Below are 20,984 nucleotides of genomic sequence, written 5' to 3'. Positions count from 1 at the left end.
AAGCTTGTCCACAGTGTCAACTAACAGTGCCAGGTAGGAAGGGAGATAGGATTTCCCTCGTTAATATGCCCTTACTGACACACCCTTTTCCCGTATTGCCATGGACATTGTAGGCCTGTTAGAATGGAGTAGTGTAGGCACCAAGTACATTCTAGTCGTCTGTGATTATGCCATACAATACACTAAAGCCTTTCTCCTGAAGAAGATCAAGGCCCGGCAGATTGTCAATTGCCTCATTCAACTGTTCTCGAGAGTAAGTATCCCAAAGGAGATCTTCACCTACCACGGCACCAACTTCACCTCAAGCTTTCTGAAAGAGGTGTAGAGCATACTGGGGATTCAAGGGGTTAAGATCAGTTCCTACCATCCACAAACCGCTGGCCTGGTTGAACACTTCAACAAGACTCACAAGTCTATGCTGAGGAAGTTCATGAACGACTCTGGATGAGTGGCTTTCTGACCAATGGACATCTTGAAGGAGGCCTGGGAGGGTCCCATGCCACAACAGAAATGCAGCATGCTCTCGTAAGTCCTGAAAAAGAGAGACAAACTGGACCAGCTCCAAGAGTTGGCAAATGAGAATCTGGTTTAAGCACAGCAGTGGCAGAAGCAGAGTGTTTCAGGAGGGCCAGAAAGTTCTCCTGTTACTTCTAACCTAAGACAGTGGTCTCCTGGCTAAGTAGCAGGGGCCATACGAGATCATCCGCAAGACCAGCCCGCTCATCCATGAACTCTTGTTGTCAGACCACCAGAAAAAGCACCAAGTTTTTCATGTCAACCTGTTGAGAGAGTGGGTAAATATCCATTCTAATATCTGCACAATTAATGACATTCCCATTAGTCTCAGCTGTTCTTTGTGTTTAGTTTTAATTAGCAAGCGTTAGCTTGATAGCATCAAGCTATCATATTCCATCCTCTCCTTTTTACAAACACATCCCCCAGAATGCCTTGCGGTTCTGGATCGGGGTTACCTTCCTGTTTTTTTTCTAACAGAGTTCAGTGAAATTATCGAACGTTCTATCGAACGTATTTTCTATTGATATTGATCACGTGTCTATCGCGATAGGTATCGTTACTGTTTTATCGCCCAGCCCTATTGTAGAAGACAAAATAAAATGTCTTGGCAACTGACATGTCAGGGAGGAACAAATGCTCAGTCAGTTTATTAAAAGTTCTTGTGACCTAATTGTGTTCTTAATGTCTAATTACATTCCTAGGGAGATGAAAGTTGAGTCAGAACATACCAGACAAAGCTAATGTCAATAAAAACACCTTTCTTGTTCCATATCTTTGTCTTTGTCTGTCTTGTTTTAGGCTGGAAGCTAAATCCAGTGGTCAGCGCTGTCTACAGCCCAGAATTCTATGCAGGTAGGAGGACATGTCCTTCTCCATGTGTCACCATCTCCTTTGTGTCTATCTTCCTCCTCTTCATCCGTTATGTTCTTCAGTTTCTTCGACATCTTAATTTTCTCCCTCCTCAGCACCCCACCCCACTCATTTTAACCTTCATCACCTCTCTGTTTCCTTTTTTCTTCAGAGCAACATGCAACTAGGCGAAGTCTGTTTTTAGCCTGAGAAGTATGCTGAGTCGCACAAATGCAACAACAAACTGTCATCTCTGCTACAAAACAAGCATATTCTGCAAACCCCTCAAGCCATCTTCAGTCTAGGCTTTCCTACCTTTCACCTCCCCAGAATCTTAACCACCACCCAACCCCCCACGCTGTCATTAACCATGGCCATTAAGGTGAAAAATACTTTGTGGTATTGTGGTAAGATCTTCAGTCTAGGCTTTCCTACCTTTCACCTCCCCAGAATCTTAACCACCACCCAACCCCCCACGCTGTCATTAACCATGGCCATTAAGGTGAAAAATACTTTGTGGTATTGTGGTAAGAGGATCAGAGACAGATAAGAGTGTAGCAGAAGAGAGGAGGAGTGAAGGAAAACAAAGGACAAGAGAGAAGGAAATCTAATTGTCCATTTCTACAAGGACATTAAAATGTATGAAATATATTTTTTAAATTAAAATCAATATTTGCAATTTCTCCAGACAGTTGTTTGCCTAATTCACCCCCACGTTCCTTTAATTACAAAATTGCTTTGTATTGATTTACCTTTGTTTCACCTTTCAAGTATCCAAAATGCTATTGGGGCATTTGTGTGTTTGTGTGTGTGTGTGTGTGTGTGTGTTCAAGGAGTGTGCAAGCTTTTCATGCTTCTTCTCTATTAGTAACTTCTGCTATTATATCATGCTATGATTGCCAAGTCCGGGTCTAGTGGTTAATTATTTCAGATATTTTCAGAGTAGAGTAGATTAAGGGGCCGTCCACACGGACGGAAACAATCTTTTTTTCCTCCGTCTTCCTCGGCATCATTTCAAGAATATTTGCGTCCATATGGATCCAATGAAAACAACCGTAAACACTGTAGTTCATATTCCTGGCCTATAGGTGGCGCTTGACATTCACCAAAAACGGAGAAGAAGAGACGGAGCATTAAGCATTAAGCTTGCGCGCTGTAAACAAACAGACAGTAGACGGAGAAACCGAACACAACAAGAAGAAGATGAAATGGCGAGTGCAAGGAAACCAGAATCGTTTGTGTGGACCGATAATGAGGTCGAACTGCTGCTGAGACTCACACTCAACTACAAGGCGAGTAAGTTGCAAAAAGGCTCAATAACTTCTGCAGCACGAACACAAGCATGTAGTCCGCCATTGTTGTTGTTGTTGTTGTTATCTATGGTTGTTATGAGATGTCGCGGGGTTCAGAGGTCGCAGGCTAGAGGTCGAGGGGTGGGGCGATTGCATCATCGTTTCGGAAAGTATGTGGATTCGCTGTCCACATGAAAACAGGAGGGCTGCGTTTTCAGATTCCGGTTTTCAAAAAAGTGCGTTTTCAGGCACTGCGTTTTCAGGATCCATGTGTACGGTCGGCCAAAACGATGTGCGTTTTCGCAAAAGAGCGTTTTTCGTGTGGATGGCCTCTAAGAATCACAAGGCAGTGCTGAAGATTCATTAAATTACCACATCAAATTTCATTTGTCAAATGTCTAATAAAAAAAAAAGAATTTAAAAAGAGCATGGTGTGATATATATACATGTATATATACAGTATATATATAATATGAGTGTTTGCTGACTTGTATGAAAGTGAGTTTAATGTGCCCTTCCCGGAAAATGCTCTGCTTCTTTAGACTTACTACCAATCAAAAAACCCTCCCTGAAATTATTGTTACTAGTGCATTGCCCGTAGGAAATATGTGTTCCTATAGAAAAGTGGGAGGTCAAGAAGCTTTTTCATGGCCAAATGAGGCTGTGTTTGAAGGTGGGACATCAGGGATATTTAGGTTTGTTGTGAAATCCGATATTCCAGGGTATAATTGGCCCTTTTTGACTATTTTTGATTTTGCCATTATATTTCACCTTAAACCTTTGACATACTGTATTACAGTTTTTTTCGATTGTTAAGACGCATTGGTCAAAACTGAAGCAACATGTTCAAAACTCTTAGCACAGTCTGCAAAACAGAAATGCATGTGGGCTAAACTGTGTCTCACTTTTCATTGCTTTCAGACAAAGTGCATTCAGTGACCACAGTCACCGAAATGGATGAAGTCTTTTCTCGTTCATTAGTTCACACCTGCAAACCACTATGCTTTAACAGCATATTTTTCAAATGCTAACAGACTTTGTTCAAAACAGTTAAAAACACACTCAAAACAGAATGATAGGGGAAAAAACACTGGGAATTTCTGCTGCAGCCACATTGAAATCTATTGAAAATTATATCAAAATATTGACAATAAAAATAAATAAAACGAAGATGCAATTCCAAACAGCTGATGGTAGTTTTCAGCTGAAAACTGATTCATGTGATCTGCGTTTGGCCTCATTAGAAAGCATCCAAGGATGTCTGTGCTGTTTTTGCCTCCATACTCGCCCTTCTTGAACCCCGTTGAAGAATTTTTTTCAGCATGGAGGTGGAAGGTTTATGATCACGCTCCACACAACCAGCTCTCCTAGCTGGATGCAATGAATGCTGGTTGTGGAGATATTTCTCACGAAGCCTGCCAGGGATGGATTAGACATTCAAGAAGATTCTACCCTAGGTGCCTTGCCAGAGAAGATATAAGATGTGATGTCAAGGAAAACATGTGGCCAAATGCAGATGACAGGGTCTGAATATTACAGTACACGTGTGTTGTTTTTTAGTTTTATCTCTTACTGTATTTGTATTCTACCCCTGGAATTCTGAGATTCTGCATTATTCTGTTTATGTAATCTTTATTTTTGGTATGGTCCTGAAGTACTTGTGCAAAAGCACAAATGTTCTTGAATAAATCTCTGCATTCCTGATTCAGTGTTATTGCAATATAGTACAGCATATACAATAATTTAGAACCACAAAAGATCCTATATAAAATATGATTTACCTGACAAAAATCATTCTAACTTGAAATATAAGATGTATTTGATGTAATGTTCTTTGTTGTTAGTATTTTGTTGTTCTGTTTGTTGAGAGTGATTGTGTGTATTTCCAAAGTGAGACAATGTGCTAGTGTTTTGTTGAATGAGCTTCTTTTGAGACAAGTATGAAGTGTTTTGTTGGTGAGACACACTTTTGGGCATGAGATTAACTGTTGAACTGAGCTGCATGATGGAAATGCAGACTGTGTTAAGAGTTTTGAACATGTCTCTTCAGTTTCGACCAATGCGTCTTAGCAATCGAAAAAAACTGTAACACAGTGGACCTAAAATCACAAAAAAAACATAAAATCCGAGTAGGAAAAAGTTGGATTTTTTTACCGTGAAAACCACAAATATGTTTAAAAAACATTTTTTTTATTACTTGTAATGCAAATATAAATTGTTGTTTGTTAAATATGTGCATACATTTTAAAAATTTACAAAGTTATACGTAACTATTAACATCTAAATGCCAGCAATGCTCAGGTCTGCCTGAGCTCCTTCCAGCTGAATGAAGAGCTGCACTGCCTGCTCCACATTCAGCTTCTCCTCATTGTTCTGACTCATTAAACAAAAAACCGACTCCACTACACACTAAACACACTACACCAAACACTACATAACACACTAACTATACACACCAAACACGCTAAATGTCACAAATCTCTCAATATCGCTGTCTGTACACCGACCGTTTTTGCGTGTCATTCATCCACCTATGTCCCTCCCACAACTTCCTGTTCCTCAACAACCAAATTTGCTGCTTGGACACTTTTGTGACAAAAGCCTGTTTTTCACCGGCTCTCCGGTGGACAATGCTTGCGGAATTTGTAAAGCATTTATGAAATAATTTATTAACGGTATCATTGCAGTCCAAACAAATGCGAAGTCGCACACCCTTGAACCACGCAGCAGCCATGTTGAAACTCTCAGGTCAGTCTGATCCTGATCCGCAGAGATATTTGAGGAATACACACACACACACACACACACACACACACACACACACACACACACACACACACACACACACACACACACAACAGACAGAGATTACTTGCTTAATTTATAGAGAGATATGACATGTTTTTCTACACATTTTGGAGTTGAATGTTGGAACCACGGTCCATTATCAATACTAATATTGGTAGTATTTTTCTAGTTAATAATTTTCTTCACTAAATTTTCTCAATCGTAGAACCTCCGTATCCCTATGTATTATCTGCGAGCAGCGAAATACAGTGCAAGGCCCAGTTGCACTAATGCATAGAAATACACATTTACCCTTTACAGAGAAATTCAGTTTTTCTGTCATTTCTTTGACACTTTTGACATATTTCCTGACACTAATATTAGGAGATGTTAGAGCAATTGGGCTGTCCTATTAGGCAGAAGATGCACATAGGGATTTGGTGCCTTGCTCAAGGGCACCATGGCACTGCTCAGGAGGTGAACTGGCACCTCTCTAGCGACTAGTCTACACTCCCAGTCCCAGAGCGTTTTGAGCTGGCATCCCTCTGGTCCCCAAGCCAAATCCTTATGGACTGAGCTACTAGTTATTTATCTCTGTAACTTTATGTTCACAAAGTAAATGGATTGCATGTCTATAGCGCACCCATTCACAAACACGTTTCTTGCTCAAGGTTACTTCTACATGTTGCCTTCAAGTAAAGTACATTTCCCCTCCAGCTTCAGTCGGCACTCAACATAACAGTACAGAAAAATACATCTCTGAGCTCTCCTCGCATCAGTAAATGGCTCAAAATCAGAACAAAATCCAACGTGATTTGGGTATTTATTCCTCCAGAGAGTCTGGCTCTGCAGTTGACTGTGTCCTCAGGAGCTGAATGGCTGAGAAAGCAGTGGCTTCGCTACCTTGCTGCCTGCCTGGCTCTGCCCCCAACCACCCAAGCATTTGTTTTGATAGGGAAACCTCCCAGCAGAAATTAATTCTCAGCCACTAAGTGTTTGAAAAAAGTAACATCACTGTTGTTTTTATGGTCAAAACAGTCCAGGTTAAACAGAAGAATGTTCCAATGTTCAGCATTCAGACTTGCATTTTAGTTTGCAATTTGCTTATGAAGCCTTATGACTTGACTTTGAGTTGCCCCAGTGGACTTAAGCTAGACTTGAGCTTTGTACAAACTTGATATGATATGATTTGTAGCTGCTCCCCAGCTCTAGCATAAACCCACACATGGAATTTCCATGTCTTTACCAACACAATACAATGGTGTTTAAGTGGTATATGTATACAATCTCTTTTTGACTATTTAGTGAGTCCTCAGTGGAGTAGTAATAAGAGTCACCAGTGTGACTTTAAGAGCAGTCAGGCCACTTGGTCCTAAAATCAAGGTGACAAAAGATGAATAGGAACAATTACCAGCATCACTCCTCTCCTTGTCTCTCTTTGAGAAACTCTTATCCTTTGGCTCAAACCTTCCATTTGTCATCAGGTCAATGAATGATTCACTGTTTCTATTAGCATTTTATTAGATCTCCTTTTTGAAGAGATGTATAATTAGGGTTGGAAATGGCACCTCGATCTCCTTCTCAACCTTCACTCACCCCAGCTCTCAAATTAAGCTTTGTGTCAGTCGTCCTCCATTAAGATTAATGATAAGTTAATAACAATACCACTGCAAGAGTTCCACTCTATTGCCACTCTCTCTCTCTCTCTCTCTTTCTCTGTATTCTCTCTCCTCACATTTTCTACGAGGGTAATACTTGAAACGTTCTCTCCAGGATTCAAATACAAATGTAAACTACAAGTGTACATCTCTTTGTGCAATATCACACATTGAACACTGCTTAGATAACCAACTATGAGCAGAAATTGTACATACTTTTTGAGGGGAATTGTGAGATCATCTTCTGTTCTCTGTCTCCAGTACCAGGTTTTCCCTATCCAGCAGCCAGTGCAGCAGCAGCATACAGAGGAGCCCACCTACGAGGTCGTGGAAGGACCGTGTACAACACATTCAGGGCAGCTGCTCCGCCTCCCCACATTCCAGCTTACGGAGGGTGAGCATCCTTTCTTGTTCTTGTCCCGTTGTCATTCATCCCTCTGGTCTCTCCTTCTGTCTCTCCCTTACCAATGGCAAGTCCTGAGTCTCTGTGCTCAGAGTCGACGGATCGCCTGCAGGCTCACCTCACAGCAGTAACACTCCCCCACTTCCACAGCATGCTGAATCAACCCACAGGCATGCTCCAAGACATGTGCCTTTGCACGGACTCAGGGGAAATGACTGTCAATTTGGCCTTGTATTGTGGTGTCACTGACTGAGGCTGTGCTTGTGGTCGAATGGGAAGTCCTCCACTAACTTAAACTGAAGTTTACCCAGTTGTCAAAAAGGGGGGGAAAAAAGAAAAAATGAAGAAAGAAAAAAAAATCTTCCCAGGCCAAGCAGCAGCTCTGGCTGACGCCTGATGGCTGAATGATCTGGAGAGGAGCGAGGAGAGATCTGATTTGGTTCTTTTTAAATTATCTTAGCTTTTCCTGACTGAAAACAAATGGATACCAAAGAGGCTGGCTAGGAGTCTATTCAGGGCTTAGGGATATTTTCTGCTGTGATCTCATGTGAGTTTTAATTCTCTAGTATAGTATAAATAATAATAACATTTGTATAGCACCTTTATAAAGTCGAGTTACAAAAGCCAAGCAAAAAAAATTAGAAAAAAAGCAAAAAAACCAAGACAGTAAAAAGTCACAAATCAAATAAAATCATCAACCTGTTCTGATTAAGGATAAGAAGATGATAGTTATTTTTTTTAAATAGTTAACCTCAACCTCTTTGGTAATTAATTATTTTAAAACGCTGCAGTAATACAACGTGAACATGAGGCTATTGGGGCACCTACTGTACAAGAATATGACTTATTATTGCATATAACTTTTAATATCTATGTAGAAATGTATGGGATGTTGTTGTTGTGTTAATTATCATCTAATTATCAAAAGTGCTGTAGTGAAAAACAAAGTTATAACAGATATGTATTTTATTCTCATTTTAAATTATCTTTGTGGCGATTTGAGTATAGATATCTAAGTTTATGAGAAAGTCCCTCTGACAGTAGAGGACAGACACATAGATACATTTATGGAGACAAATAAAACCAAAATGCAGCTGGACTCTGCACAGTTTTTATTAAATGACTTTCTGTACAAAGTATCAGTGTAGCAGAGAGTCTTAATGAGATTTACTCGCCAAACAGAAAAAAATACAAGTTGGTCCAAATTGTAAGTTTATATGAAGATTATTCCAGTTTTAGCAAGAAAATTATGGGGCTGTTACATATGATGCCATTGCTATGGTGGTTGCTATAGACGCTGCTTAGTTGCTGTGGTGGCTGCTATAGACTTTGTTATGGCGGAAACCACAGCTTGCACGTTGTTTGTACTCTTTTTTGCTCTGGGCTGTTATATATTTTTTTTCTTCTTCTGTGGATTTCTGACGGCTAGTATAACCTGGACCTTAATCGCCACTGTTTCACCAATTTTAAATGTATACATTTAAAACCTTACCTACCACTATGTGAGAGAGAAATTGGCACTTGGTAAATTATATATATATTTATAATTTAATTTGTACAGTAAATGTTTTTTGTCAGTTCTCTGGGCAGCCCAGAGGACCTGCTACCCAAAAGTATGCTCCTTACTGTTGAGTTAAATGATATCTAAACATTTCTCAATAGATAGATAGATAGATGTGGAGGGGCCTGCCTTCTTTATGAGTTTATTCACTCTATTTGCGTCCTTTGCTTTGTTGCCCGTACCCCAGGACACCCCAGCGATGAAGATGGTGCTCGCAACAACAGACCGATAAAACATCTGGAGCATCCAATTGCAGACACTGAAAGACCTGAGCCTCCTCAGGAAGTAAATCTGGCTCAGGCCCTTCTTGTAGACTGCCCCCGTGTTTGTGTCTTGAAGTGGTTGCTCAGAGGAGCGGGGTGGGGGAGCTGGAGTCAAACCTGTTGACAATGTAGTTGAACTTGTTTGCTCATCGTTCATTTCCCTGAGGTGCCCCTCCACCTTTCCAGTGGAGCCAGTGGAGCTTTATGCATCTTTAACATTTGCATACAGCAGATCTATTGTTTTATTTTCCCTTGTTGTGCATTTGACAAACTGGCAAAACGTTGGGAGTGTGGATAAGAGAGAGACGTGATTGGAGTCACCTGGGAAGATGATGAATGCTCCTGGGTGTCTCGTCTGAAGTCCCGCAGTCACAGCGTGGATGACGTCATGCACAGCTTCAGCGTTCCCAGATGGCGGAATGTAAACAGTCTTGGTGATGACTTGTAAACTCCGGTGGCAAATAATATAGATGCAAGAGCTCGGTGTCCGGGCTGCAGAGGCACTCTTTCTTGGAGCTGTGCCCGGGGTGACACCACCTGTTGTTCACAAGCACGGTTAGCCCTCCTCTTTTCTTCTTGCCGCTTAAGGTGGTGTCTCTGTGAGCTCAGACCGTGTAGAAGCCAGGGATTGGCATTGGAATCCGGTATCTGCTTGTGTAGCGTTTCAGTGAAACACATGATACTAGACTCTCTGTACTCCCTCTGCGTCCTGGCGAGCACTTATTTGCCAGGGACCTTATATTTCCCGTAATTACTGCAGGGATGCAAGGTTTGAACTTCCCACTCTCTCTTCTCCGTTTCACCGGAGAAAAAGCATCTTGATGTGTGGATGGTGTATATATCCACAGTGCAGTGTACAATTTTGAAAGGAAAACACAATAAAAACTCACTAAAAACTCTATACAAACTACAAATACTCGTACAAATTACTAAATAACTACTAAATTACTAAAAAAAAATAGGCCAAAAAAATAGGACACATATCACAATTTAAGAGGCATTATTGTGAAACTAATACATATTGCCCTGTGGACCAACGGTTCGTGTACTTCCATTCGACTTTGAAGTCGAAAAAATGAAAAACGACTTATGATTATGATGACGACTTTTTTTAATGTAACGATGTAGTATTTGTATTTGTAGTCAGTGTTTAAGTTCCAAAGTAAATAAACACAACACTGTGAAGAACTATCCTTTATTTCACGACCACTCAATCTTTCTGTGACAACGATTGACCTACCTCTTCAATTGCCTTTGAAACTTCGCCTCCCAGTCGCCTGTCAGGGCAGAAATCCTACACGCCCAGTCCCTGCTCAGAGCACCACCGCCGCACATGCCTCTCAGAAAACTTGACATCCTGGCTGTAATAAATTCTGAATATTCAGATAAAGACATGACGACTTCAGAACTCTGAAATCGCCTCACGAACTGCACTGGTCTAAGGATCAGATGAAGTGTTTTAGCAGCATACAGTGCCTTCTGGGTCATTAAAAAAGACCTACAGCAAAATCTGGAATTTTTCTGTTTCCGATTTTAAAACGAATCACGGGATACGAGTCATTTTCCAATTTTCGTTCTCTGATTTTGAAGTGAAATAATGAAAACGAGTTATTATCCGCTTTCCGTTTTCCGACTTCAAAACGAAAGTCAAATGGTCACAAAGGTACACGGACCACCAACGTACCTATTACACATTTTCATCTGAGACTGGGTTGTCCTTTAAGCAATTTTGAGTAAAACTCAACATATAATGGAAGTTTTGGGTATCATTCAAATTGATTAACATCATCAATACGGCTTATTTCCCGTTGGTGAAATTGTAGTCAGCCAGGCTCCAAATGTGGGCATATATTTTCCGTTTGGCGAGTAAATCTCATTAAGACTCTCCGCTACACTGATACTTTGTACAGAAAGTTATTTCATAAAAACTGTGCTGAGTCCAGCTGCATTTTGTTTTCATTTGTCTCCATAAATGTATCTGTGTGTCTGTCCTCTACTGTTATTGACAGTCAGAGGGACTTCACGGTGCATTCAGGTGCACCTCATAAACTCAGAAATCTATACCAAAATCGCCATAAAGGTCATTTAAAATGAAAATGAAATAGATATTGACCTACATCTAGTATACTTTCCAGTTTTTCATCACAGCACTTTTTAATAATTAGATGTTAAAAATTATGATGATAATAATAATAACAACAACAACAGGTTGCCACAGGAAAACTCTTGTTTCGTACTCCACAAAACATTCTGGAATTTTAAAGCAAAAACAGCCGTCAGGCATTCTCCTAATCAAGTGAAATAGTAGGCGATGTTCAAAAATAAAAGAAATGAACCCAGCTACTTCAGTTGTTAAAGAGAATGCTGCTTGACTATTTTTCTGTGAAGCTCCAGGGATGTTTTGACCAAATTCATTAGTAACTGATCACAGTATTTTAAAGAAAAAGAAAGAGCAGCAGAGTGGTGATTATAATTATGACTTGCAAATGAGAAATGAGTTACAATCCTGCCACCAATGTAAGCCTGTTTAAAGGGGGACACTGTTCGAGAATATAAGGTTTATTATTTGTATATGCAATGAAAATAACTCAAAACAAAACAAATAAAGTAACATTTTCGGAAGGCTCTCTGTTGGAGTATTGAATTGTGCCTTTATCCACTAAGAACACCATCACTGTGACCAACTGTAGTAGCATAGAAACCATCACACAGGATGGGGAAGATGGGTGTTGGGTGAAGACTCAGACATGGTATTGATTGAAGAGATATATGCTACAGATTGTACTTTCATTAATGCTGCTGCACTGCTTAATTGCCCTGGTGGCAGTCGGATGGTGAATTATTAATGTGGAACGTGATACATTTTTATTAAAACTGTCTTGAGAAGCCGACTCGAAATAAATCCTGTGACACAGCTAGGAAACCAAGTTTGCTTTGGGTCTGTGTGTGCGTGTGTGTGTGTGTGAGTGAGAGAGAGAGCGAGAGAGAGATCATAAAACGTTTCTTCATGTCTGTAAGGGGGCCTGACATGACATGATTGATAGTATCAATATGCCTATATGTGCAGGTAGCTTTGCTACAGTCCCACAGAATAAGTTTTAATGAGCCAAATGGCTCGCGGGGCCACTCTGATATTTGAGAAGTTTCTGATTAACAGAGAGTGCGCTGCCAGGGTGAAATCAGACTATTGGCAAGGGAAATTGGAGGCTTAGTCCTCTAGGAGTCTCTTTATGTTGAATGTTAAAACTCGATCATAATGCAGCACTGAAGCATATGTGGAAATCCCAGGGGAGCCTCCCAAATCCTGGAAAAACTAAGAATTCCTACCATAATCAGTTTACTATAACCTACACAACTTTTGAATGTTTTTTTTATTTTCTTACAGTGTGTAAAATGGCTGCCACATTGTCACTTTGTTTATCATTTTGAAAATAAGGGAAACAATAGGCCTCAATCATTTATACAGCCAACACTGTGTAAGCAAGTTGTTGCATTCTAAACTTTTCCACAGCAAAACATTAGACATCTCTTCTTGAAAACAAAATCATATTAGACATGTATTAGTCTAACTTCAGTTAGTGGCCATTGTTGGTTCCGGTTGTGCTTGTGTCTTCATGTGAAGCTGAGAGAAAACTTTGGTGCACTGCATAGACCAAAGACATGGATATGTGCTAGTATGGCCTAAGACAGACAGAGCAATTTAATAGTCTGTAATTTTCAGGGGAGGCTAGACAAGCTGAACATGAAAATGATCTGCCAGGATTTTGTTTGGGTCTTTTGTTTAGGTGATCAGTGGTGTGTGCTAATATTATGTTTTATTACACAACGCTGTATAGTTAATTTAAAATTAATTTATTTTACTCATACAGTTACAGTTAATAATTTGATTTTGTAAAGGGTTGTGCATATTTCTCTTGCCTTATAGAATAAAAGTCCAAAATTGTTTTTCAGAGCCACTTCAGTTAATAAATACCCTTTGAAGAATATTTTGTTGGATTATTTATTACCTCTGCTTCTGTTTCTTCTATTGAACTTTAAGTCCAAAGCTATTGAAGCTGACTCAAAGATTACACCAGTGACACATTTTATGCCTACATAAATGTATATCCAAAAATATGATTATAAAGCAGATTCATACTGAAACTATCTTCATGACATTTCTCAAAGAGATTCTGTTGGATGAGATCACACCATCGTCGTGTAATTAGGAAAACTACATCCATATATTGTGTGCCATTGCCACCCACTGGCCTTTTGTGGTAATTCTGGTTGAACGTGTAAAATTCTCTGATGAGCACATTAATCACTAGTATTACTGTTATTACATTAATAAAGGTATTTACATTTTTAACATGCTGGTACAACCCTAAGATATTTACCTGTCAACTATTTAGTATAATTCAAAAGTACAAATCAGTGTTTCTTCCATTTTCCTCTACCAGTTTACTGCACTTTCCTTGCTTCACAGTACTTTTGATGGCAGCTTTAGTGTTCCCCTCAGAAATTGCTCTTGAGAAAAAGAGGCGTGGGTGGAACTGAAGCAAGCCGAGACAGTTAAACAAGCCCACCTAACTAGAAGCTAACAAGCCAACTAAGACTAACAAGCTACTTGTGTTGTGCACCTAGAGAGAAGCCAGATTTACCTTGTGTAAGTTTATCATGGCTTTGTTTACCCCAAACAGCCAGAGAACCTGTCTGCACTGTGTTACGGTTATGATACGGTTGCGGAGCTGCTACCGGCTGTTCTAGACAATACTTGTTTTTCAGAGTCCCAGAAGTGGCTCTCTGCTCTGCAGGGAATATGGGCCGACATTATTTTTGATGGAAGCAGACCTCAGCTGTGTGGAGCTGCACAAAGCAGGTTGAGGCATATAGAAAGTCAGACAGCAGAACAGCATAGTGCATCTTGTACATTTTCAAAATAAAATACCATCTGCAGACTCTGGATCACACAACAAAACCTGAATGTTAACAATAAACATATTTAAACCAGGAGAAAAAACAAAAAGACTTTGTAGCTTACTCAACCATGGTAGAAGCACACAGATACTTATTTCTGTCATTCTGCGGTGTCCATTCTGGCATCTACCAAATCTTCATGTTCGTGATGTAAAGTTAATTTCTCCTCTGTTATGTAGTCACATAAGAATGACAGTACATTCCAGTGGATTTCCTCTGCAGCTCATTGCTGTTTGCAGATTGAGAGCTGAGAGTGAAGATAAATCCACTTTTTAATCGTAAAAGTAAAAAAATAATTATCCAGTGTGCACCCCACTTTTGCCCAATGTCAGCTGGGATCACCAGTCTGTTAGTCGTATTAACCACACAAAGATTAAAATGAAAGATTCTCCAAAACGTATCGACAACACATACATGGCTGAGAGGTCAAGATTCCAGCCCAGCTGCCGTGAGTATGATCACATGAAGCTGCAGATCGCAGGTAGCAGCTATCTAAAACGCCAGATTTATTCCAGATTTATTATTAAGATCCATGCAAAATTCAGTGAGAAATTTATTATGTCCAAAAATAGAGGAAATACAAATTCAAGGAAATACACCCTATAGTTTTTTTTGTGTAATCCTGCTGAAAAAACAACCAGCCAAAAAACAAGCAGTCAAAAGTAAATATTATTGTGCATGTCTTAATTTTAAAGGCCTTTAAATAAACATTGAAATGTGAAACAATTCCGTGCAAATAATCAAAAATATTTACACCAGCAGCTACACAAATTTGCAGTAGTATGCTCCAGTATGTGAATTTGCAACACAGGTATATTATCACATAAACACAATACTTACCCCAGACCAAGCAGTACTGGCATTAGAGAGGCAGCAGATTGCAAGGATCTTAAAGGGCCCCTCTGGCTTCTGGAGGTTAAACAAGCAGAGGGCTTTCATTTCATGTCCAGTGTGAAACCAGAAGCGATGAGCTCTTTTAATTTACTAACATAGCCAAGTTACATCACATACACAATGTAACGTAGCTATGTTTGTAACTGACGTTACAGAGGTAACGTAGTGATTTGAACTCAAAACAGAATGTTTTCTTCAACCTAACCAGGTAGTTTTCTTTGCCTAAGCCTAACCCACCTGCAACCATGCAATGAAGTTCCAGTATGTGTGTCGCGGTTACACTGCCACACTCATGGTGTTTTGGGAGACACTGACAATCCACCTATTCAGTAGTTTAGGTATGAGGATATGTTGCATGAGTTGTGATGTGGCATCCATTTCATACAACATGATTGGTCGATGCCTTCATTTGCAATGCAAAAGCTTAGACCTCGTTATTAAATGATGCTGCTTTTTCACTGATTTTTGCTGTGTGTGAAGGCACTCATTACAAAAAAAGATTGACGTGAAAGGTAATTGCATTAATAAAACACTTCCAGTGTGTAAAGGCCTTAATGCTGCTGATTGGACTTCTAGCTGTTAATACTTGTAAACATAGAGTCACACCTACAGAGAGAGTGTTACTGAACCTTACCAGTCTCCTTACCCAGCCATTAGAGAACAGGGGTGGGTGGGGTCTGGGGTGCCTGCTGTATTTACCCTTTGCCTCTGCCCCTCTGATATATGTTGGTTGGGGGTCAGTTCTTGGGTTGTGGAAATGGGGGTTGGTAGGTAGCTAGCCCATTGCCTGCATGTCAACATGCACTAATATGGATGTTTTTGTTTTATTGTGTGTTTGTCTGTTTGTTTGTGTTTGCATCCTCTGCAGTGTTGTTTACCAGGATGGATTTTATGGTGCAGATATTTATGTAAGTATTATTTACTGGTATGAAATTGCATGCTACATCGCCATCTCCATGGTTTCTACCCTGATGCTACGCACATGCAAGCTCTCAAACTTCCATACTCATACTTGGCTTCACATTCAGCCTGGGGAGCAGTTAGCTGGTCATGTAACAGTCTGCAGTTCAGAGAAGGAGCCGAGCAAAGAGACTATAGGCTACAAACATCAACAGGCACTTGAGCAAGGCACAGGCTGCACTCTTGCCAAAAGGCAACAAAACTATGTTGCAAAATACATAAAGCCTACTGCAACTACCATGACAGGGGTACAAATTAACGAGACTTAAAAGTCCAGCTGAAATGGTAGTGATATATTCTTCCGCATGTTTATGTGTTTTCTGTAACAGTACTCCTGGCCTGGATCCCTTTGCTGCGTGTCACTCCCCCTCTTTCTCTCCCTGTTTCCTGTCACCCGCTTTAGCTGTACTATCAATAAAGCCATAAAAAGGCCGAAAAAATACTTAAAAAAGAAAAAAAAGTATGTCTCAGAGTGAACATGGCCAATTAACGGATCAAAGGGCTTGCAAAACATGAGCTGGACGTTTTGAAGCATCCAAGACCGATGGCTGACAATTTCTTGACAGGGAATGCAGTACAGAGGCCACAGTTGGTCTCAAAGACTGTGTTTGGTCCCAACACTGGCCATGTTAACTTGGTGCCCAGTAGAGTTAGCCTCTGTCAGGGTTCAGCCAGAGCGAACTGAGGTCATTAGAAGGAAAACCAGAAAACATTGTATCCATAAAATATTATCCAGTTATACCCACATCAACGTAAATGATATGTTTTTAAAAAAAAGTGCCCCCTGGCTGACAGTGACGAGCGACCGTTCGTTTTATATATATATATATATATATATATATATATATATATATATATATATATATATATATATAAAACGTATATATATGTGTGTGTATATCTCTCATGATTTTAATCTGGTGAATTGTAATATTAGATACAGTTTAGCTGGCAGTGAGCAAACTGGTTAAGAAAAAGATCTGGTTGGTAAATACCTACTAGTCCAGCTCACCATTAGAAAATAGAATTACAAGAAAGCATGACTGAAAGCCTGCACATGCTCTGTAGGAAAACAGTGAAGGCCTTAAGCTAAACTAGTTAAAACAATAACCTTGCTTACTAATAAAATGTAAAGAACTTGACTTTAACCAAGCAGCCCTTGTGTGAGAAAGTTCAAGCTACACCTCCATGTCACTTCAAATGATGTCAAGCAGCAGGATAGAGAACGCCTGCTGTGATTGGGTGGAAAGAGCTCACATGAGATGAAGAAACCCTGTTTTCCTATCCTGATCATGTCAGAAAATGAGTAAAATGATGCAGTGTAGACTACCTTTATTTTAAGATTCTGGAGAAATCTTTGAGGGTGAACTTAATTTACAATGATGCCCAGATTATACCATGAAAATACAAAAGAATATACAAATTGGCAAGTCAAATCAGCAAAAATATCTATCATAAGAAACCATACAGATCAACAAAGCCATTAAGTGTCCAAAAGCTTTCAATTTCAACTCTTGTTGCAAGAGATTCCATGAGATTGCTGCATTAATACACAAAGCAAACTTTCCCAAATCTGCCATGAAGAACTTAGAACCAGCCAAGGAGTTAAAAAAGTGGACCAGGGTAAAGCAATATAATTGTGACGTATGACCTTTTCTAATCAGGTCTTAATAGATACACTGATAGGAATGTTTATTGTGCCTCTCAGTCAGAGAAGACCAGCCAACCTTATCATAAAGGATACAGCTATAAAAAATATTTTGCTGTAATTTGCCAATGAAGTGATATGATATTCAAATATGAATGTGTTGCCCAAATACTTGTATTCTGTAATCCTTTCAATAATTAAACCCTTGATAGCTGAGATAGGCTGACATGTTGGATCTTGAGAAAACCATGAATTTGTTTTTTATGTTGCACTAAGTATCAACCTGGGATTAATAAGTGAATGTTACAATGCATTAAAGGAGTGTTGCTGTTTCTTGATTTATAATTGAACTGAATCAGCAATACAGTGCAAGATCGTATCATGCACTTACAGATGAATCTGGCAACTAAGTAGGGAAGAGACAATTTAATTAGTGTAAACGGTGAACAGGGCAGGATCCAGAATGGATCCCTGCAGCATGCCTGTGGTAACTGGAAGGAATCCAGACTAGGCGACCCCATCCTCACACACTGACGTCTATCACATAAGTAATTTTGAAACGAGCTGCATACATCCCTATCAAGGCCTGAAAACAACAGTCTAAAAGTAGAGAATGATCGATTGTATATTGTATATGCTTTCGCTAAATCTATTAATATACTGTTGCCGCACAGTGTATCTAGTTGTCCTACATGTGTACTGCAATTGAGGTGGTGCTTTGATTAGCTCTTAAACTAGGCGGAACTGAACATAGGACACAATGTTCTGATAACAGGAGCTCTGGGATAGCCATATATACACAATCTTCGTCACAGACTTGTTAGTCTATCCGGAACTTAGTGAATGGTGGCAGCAAAATGTTTATTAAAAGCCGAGCAGAAGTTTTTTAACTCTCACAATACGCAGCTATCAAATTTGACACAAATGGAAAAAGAAATAGTGGCCTGAAAGTTATTGACAGCTTTCTAAAATTTGTCTGGATCCGAATTGGAGTTATTAATAATGATACTTTGTTGACTTGGCATTCCTAACTGCAGCTGTGCACTTGTCAAGTGTGTAAATGATGTTTAATGGATGTTTAATTTTTTTTTTAAAACCAACACACCACCAACATGTCATCAAGGTAACCTCCATTTCACCTTTCCATGTTGTCCTGTGGAAAATTATTCCTGCTTTGCCAGCATGACTTGAACTGTAACATTTGCTCACAAATGAGTTAGTAAAAGGGCAATTTGTATAATATAGCCAGAATTATCAGTAATTATTTTATTATCAACTGAATGTAAAGACACAAGTGTTGACATTTTGTGAAAGACATTACCATGCTAACCAGTCTGCTGTAATATAGTTTGTATTGCAAGGATCTCTACACGCCTTTTTTGACTGCTGCTCATGGAGACACTCTCGTTACTCCAAAGCTCCTTTCCACCCATTTCCCTGCCATTTCTTACAAATTACACCTTTAACAACACAATCAATGTCAAACGCTATCCTGCAATATTTGTTTACCTGGCCTTTTGTAGTTGCTGGTCTTAAATAGTTTTCTGGCTGTTCCATTTCTCAGCAGAATATTTAATTGTGGCTTTAATCTACTCTATTTGTGCAGTGCCAATTCAAAACATGCTGTTTACGATGGGCCAATTAGAGGCTTTTGAGCAAAGCACAATCAAACAACATCACAGTTGTAATAGTTTTAACATTATTATGACATCATCAGAGAGTGTGGCAAACTTACAGAGCTGTAGGGTTGCCATTATTTCGTTTCGAATGGTTCTGGTTCTGTAGGCTTTTTTTGTATGTAAAAATCAACTGCAGTCAATGAGCAGTAGTTAAAGGCATGCTGTGGATGTAGCCAAAAACTCAAATCGGGCTGTGCTCACACTTCAGGAATTAATGGCCAATTAAATCCCTATTTTCCCCTCCCGACAATCACAGGAGAAATCTGTCCTCACTGCATGTGTTACTATGTTAATATCCATTTTGTTTACATCTGCTTCCCCATGAGATCACATGAAAGGGATCACGTTAGATGGTGCAATGCTCTCTCTGGTATGATAAGATTAGCTGTGTGTGTGGTGTACCATTTTTTGAATTCTTGTGATGTAGTATATGTTTAAGAGCCCTGCAATTTGCAGAGCCATGAAGCCACACCTCTGCTGCTGCACAGTGCCATGTTCTCTGTTTATTCAAAGTGTATTCATATTGAGTGTGCCATATGTTCAAATTAAACCAACTACGACACTGTACCTTCTTTGGGTTGACTGAGTGAATGGCTGGAGAGTTATACATAGGACAGACACAAAAGACAGCGATTCCTCGCTTTGCAGTTAGATCAAGAAATGTGAACATAGTATACTGGAGTCCAAAGTGCTGTCTGTTGCCACTGAGCCATATGCCATATAGCTTTTTTGAATTGAGTTGCAAGAAGTCAGTGCCACAGCATGAATGTGGGCGTGCAGCCTCTTTGCTGAAATTATCCAAAGTCATGGAAGATGGATGGAAAGACAGGAAGCGGGGTACTGCTCAGCCTTACTTTCCTTAAGTGAATCAGCAAATGTGATGGATTGGAACGTTCCCTATGTGAGATTCTGTGTGTGAAGTGGCCAGACCTTGACCATATGCAGGCACACATACACACACACACACACACACACACAAACTATTAATCTTCTTTCCAAACACAACACACACAGACAGACACAGAGCTGTGGGGTTGCCATCAGTCACTCAGTCAGGAGTGACAGTCCACAGTGGCTGGTGACTAACACAGGCCAACCTGTTCATCTTCCTGCCACAGCCCATCATCGCACGCACTAAGTATCACTTACTCGCCTCCACAGTTTATAGTGGTAATAATACATTGCTCATGTCAAGATAGACACAGTGTCTCAGTCATAGAGCGTGGCAGGGTGGAAGGTGAAATGATGTGAGAAGTGCTGGAGTTGTCACTGAGCCTGGAAAAGAGAAAAATGGCTTGTATTTTATGATAAATTAAAGCAGGGACTCTCGGCCATGCGCCATATACAGCCAATAAGCTGCTGGCTTTCAGTTAAAAAGACAGAAAGACCGCAGAGCTGTAATATAACGTTTTACGTATTAACTATGAGTAAATAAACTTCAACTTAGCAAAAATACAAAAGCTTTGGATGGAATTAAGAAACAAATGCAGACATGCGATGGCATAGAAAGCTCAT

General features: G+C 39.8%; 1 protein-coding gene across 8 annotated transcripts in view; it reads left to right on the top strand.

Annotated features, from left to right (window-relative positions):
* The window catches only part of rbfox1 (RNA binding fox-1 homolog 1), a 176,504-nt gene that overhangs the window by 120,856 nt on the left and 34,664 nt on the right, over window positions 1–20,984 (top strand). For 5 of the 8 annotated variants that reach the window (XR_003982659.1, XM_030407444.1, XM_030407443.1 and 2 more), the window contains exons 7-9: window positions 1,315–1,368; window positions 7,364–7,496; window positions 16,051–16,090. Coding sequence is in view for 6 of the 8 variants with exons in the window: in XM_030407444.1 (XP_030263304.1) it covers window positions 1,315–1,368; window positions 7,364–7,496; window positions 16,051–16,090 (227 nt within the window). In the remaining 2 variants the exon portion in view is untranslated. The remainder of the gene's footprint in view (window positions 1–1,314; window positions 1,369–7,363; window positions 7,497–16,050; window positions 16,091–20,984) is intronic. The other 3 variants (XR_003982660.1, XM_030407447.1, XM_030407448.1) reach the window with 1 other exon arrangement.

The sequence above is a fragment of the Sparus aurata genome, chromosome 23 (assembly GCF_900880675.1).
Source record: "Sparus aurata chromosome 23, fSpaAur1.1, whole genome shotgun sequence".
Classification (NCBI taxonomy): Eukaryota; Metazoa; Chordata; class Actinopteri; order Spariformes; family Sparidae; genus Sparus; species Sparus aurata.
This window is presented reverse-complemented; position numbering and strand designations above follow the sequence as displayed.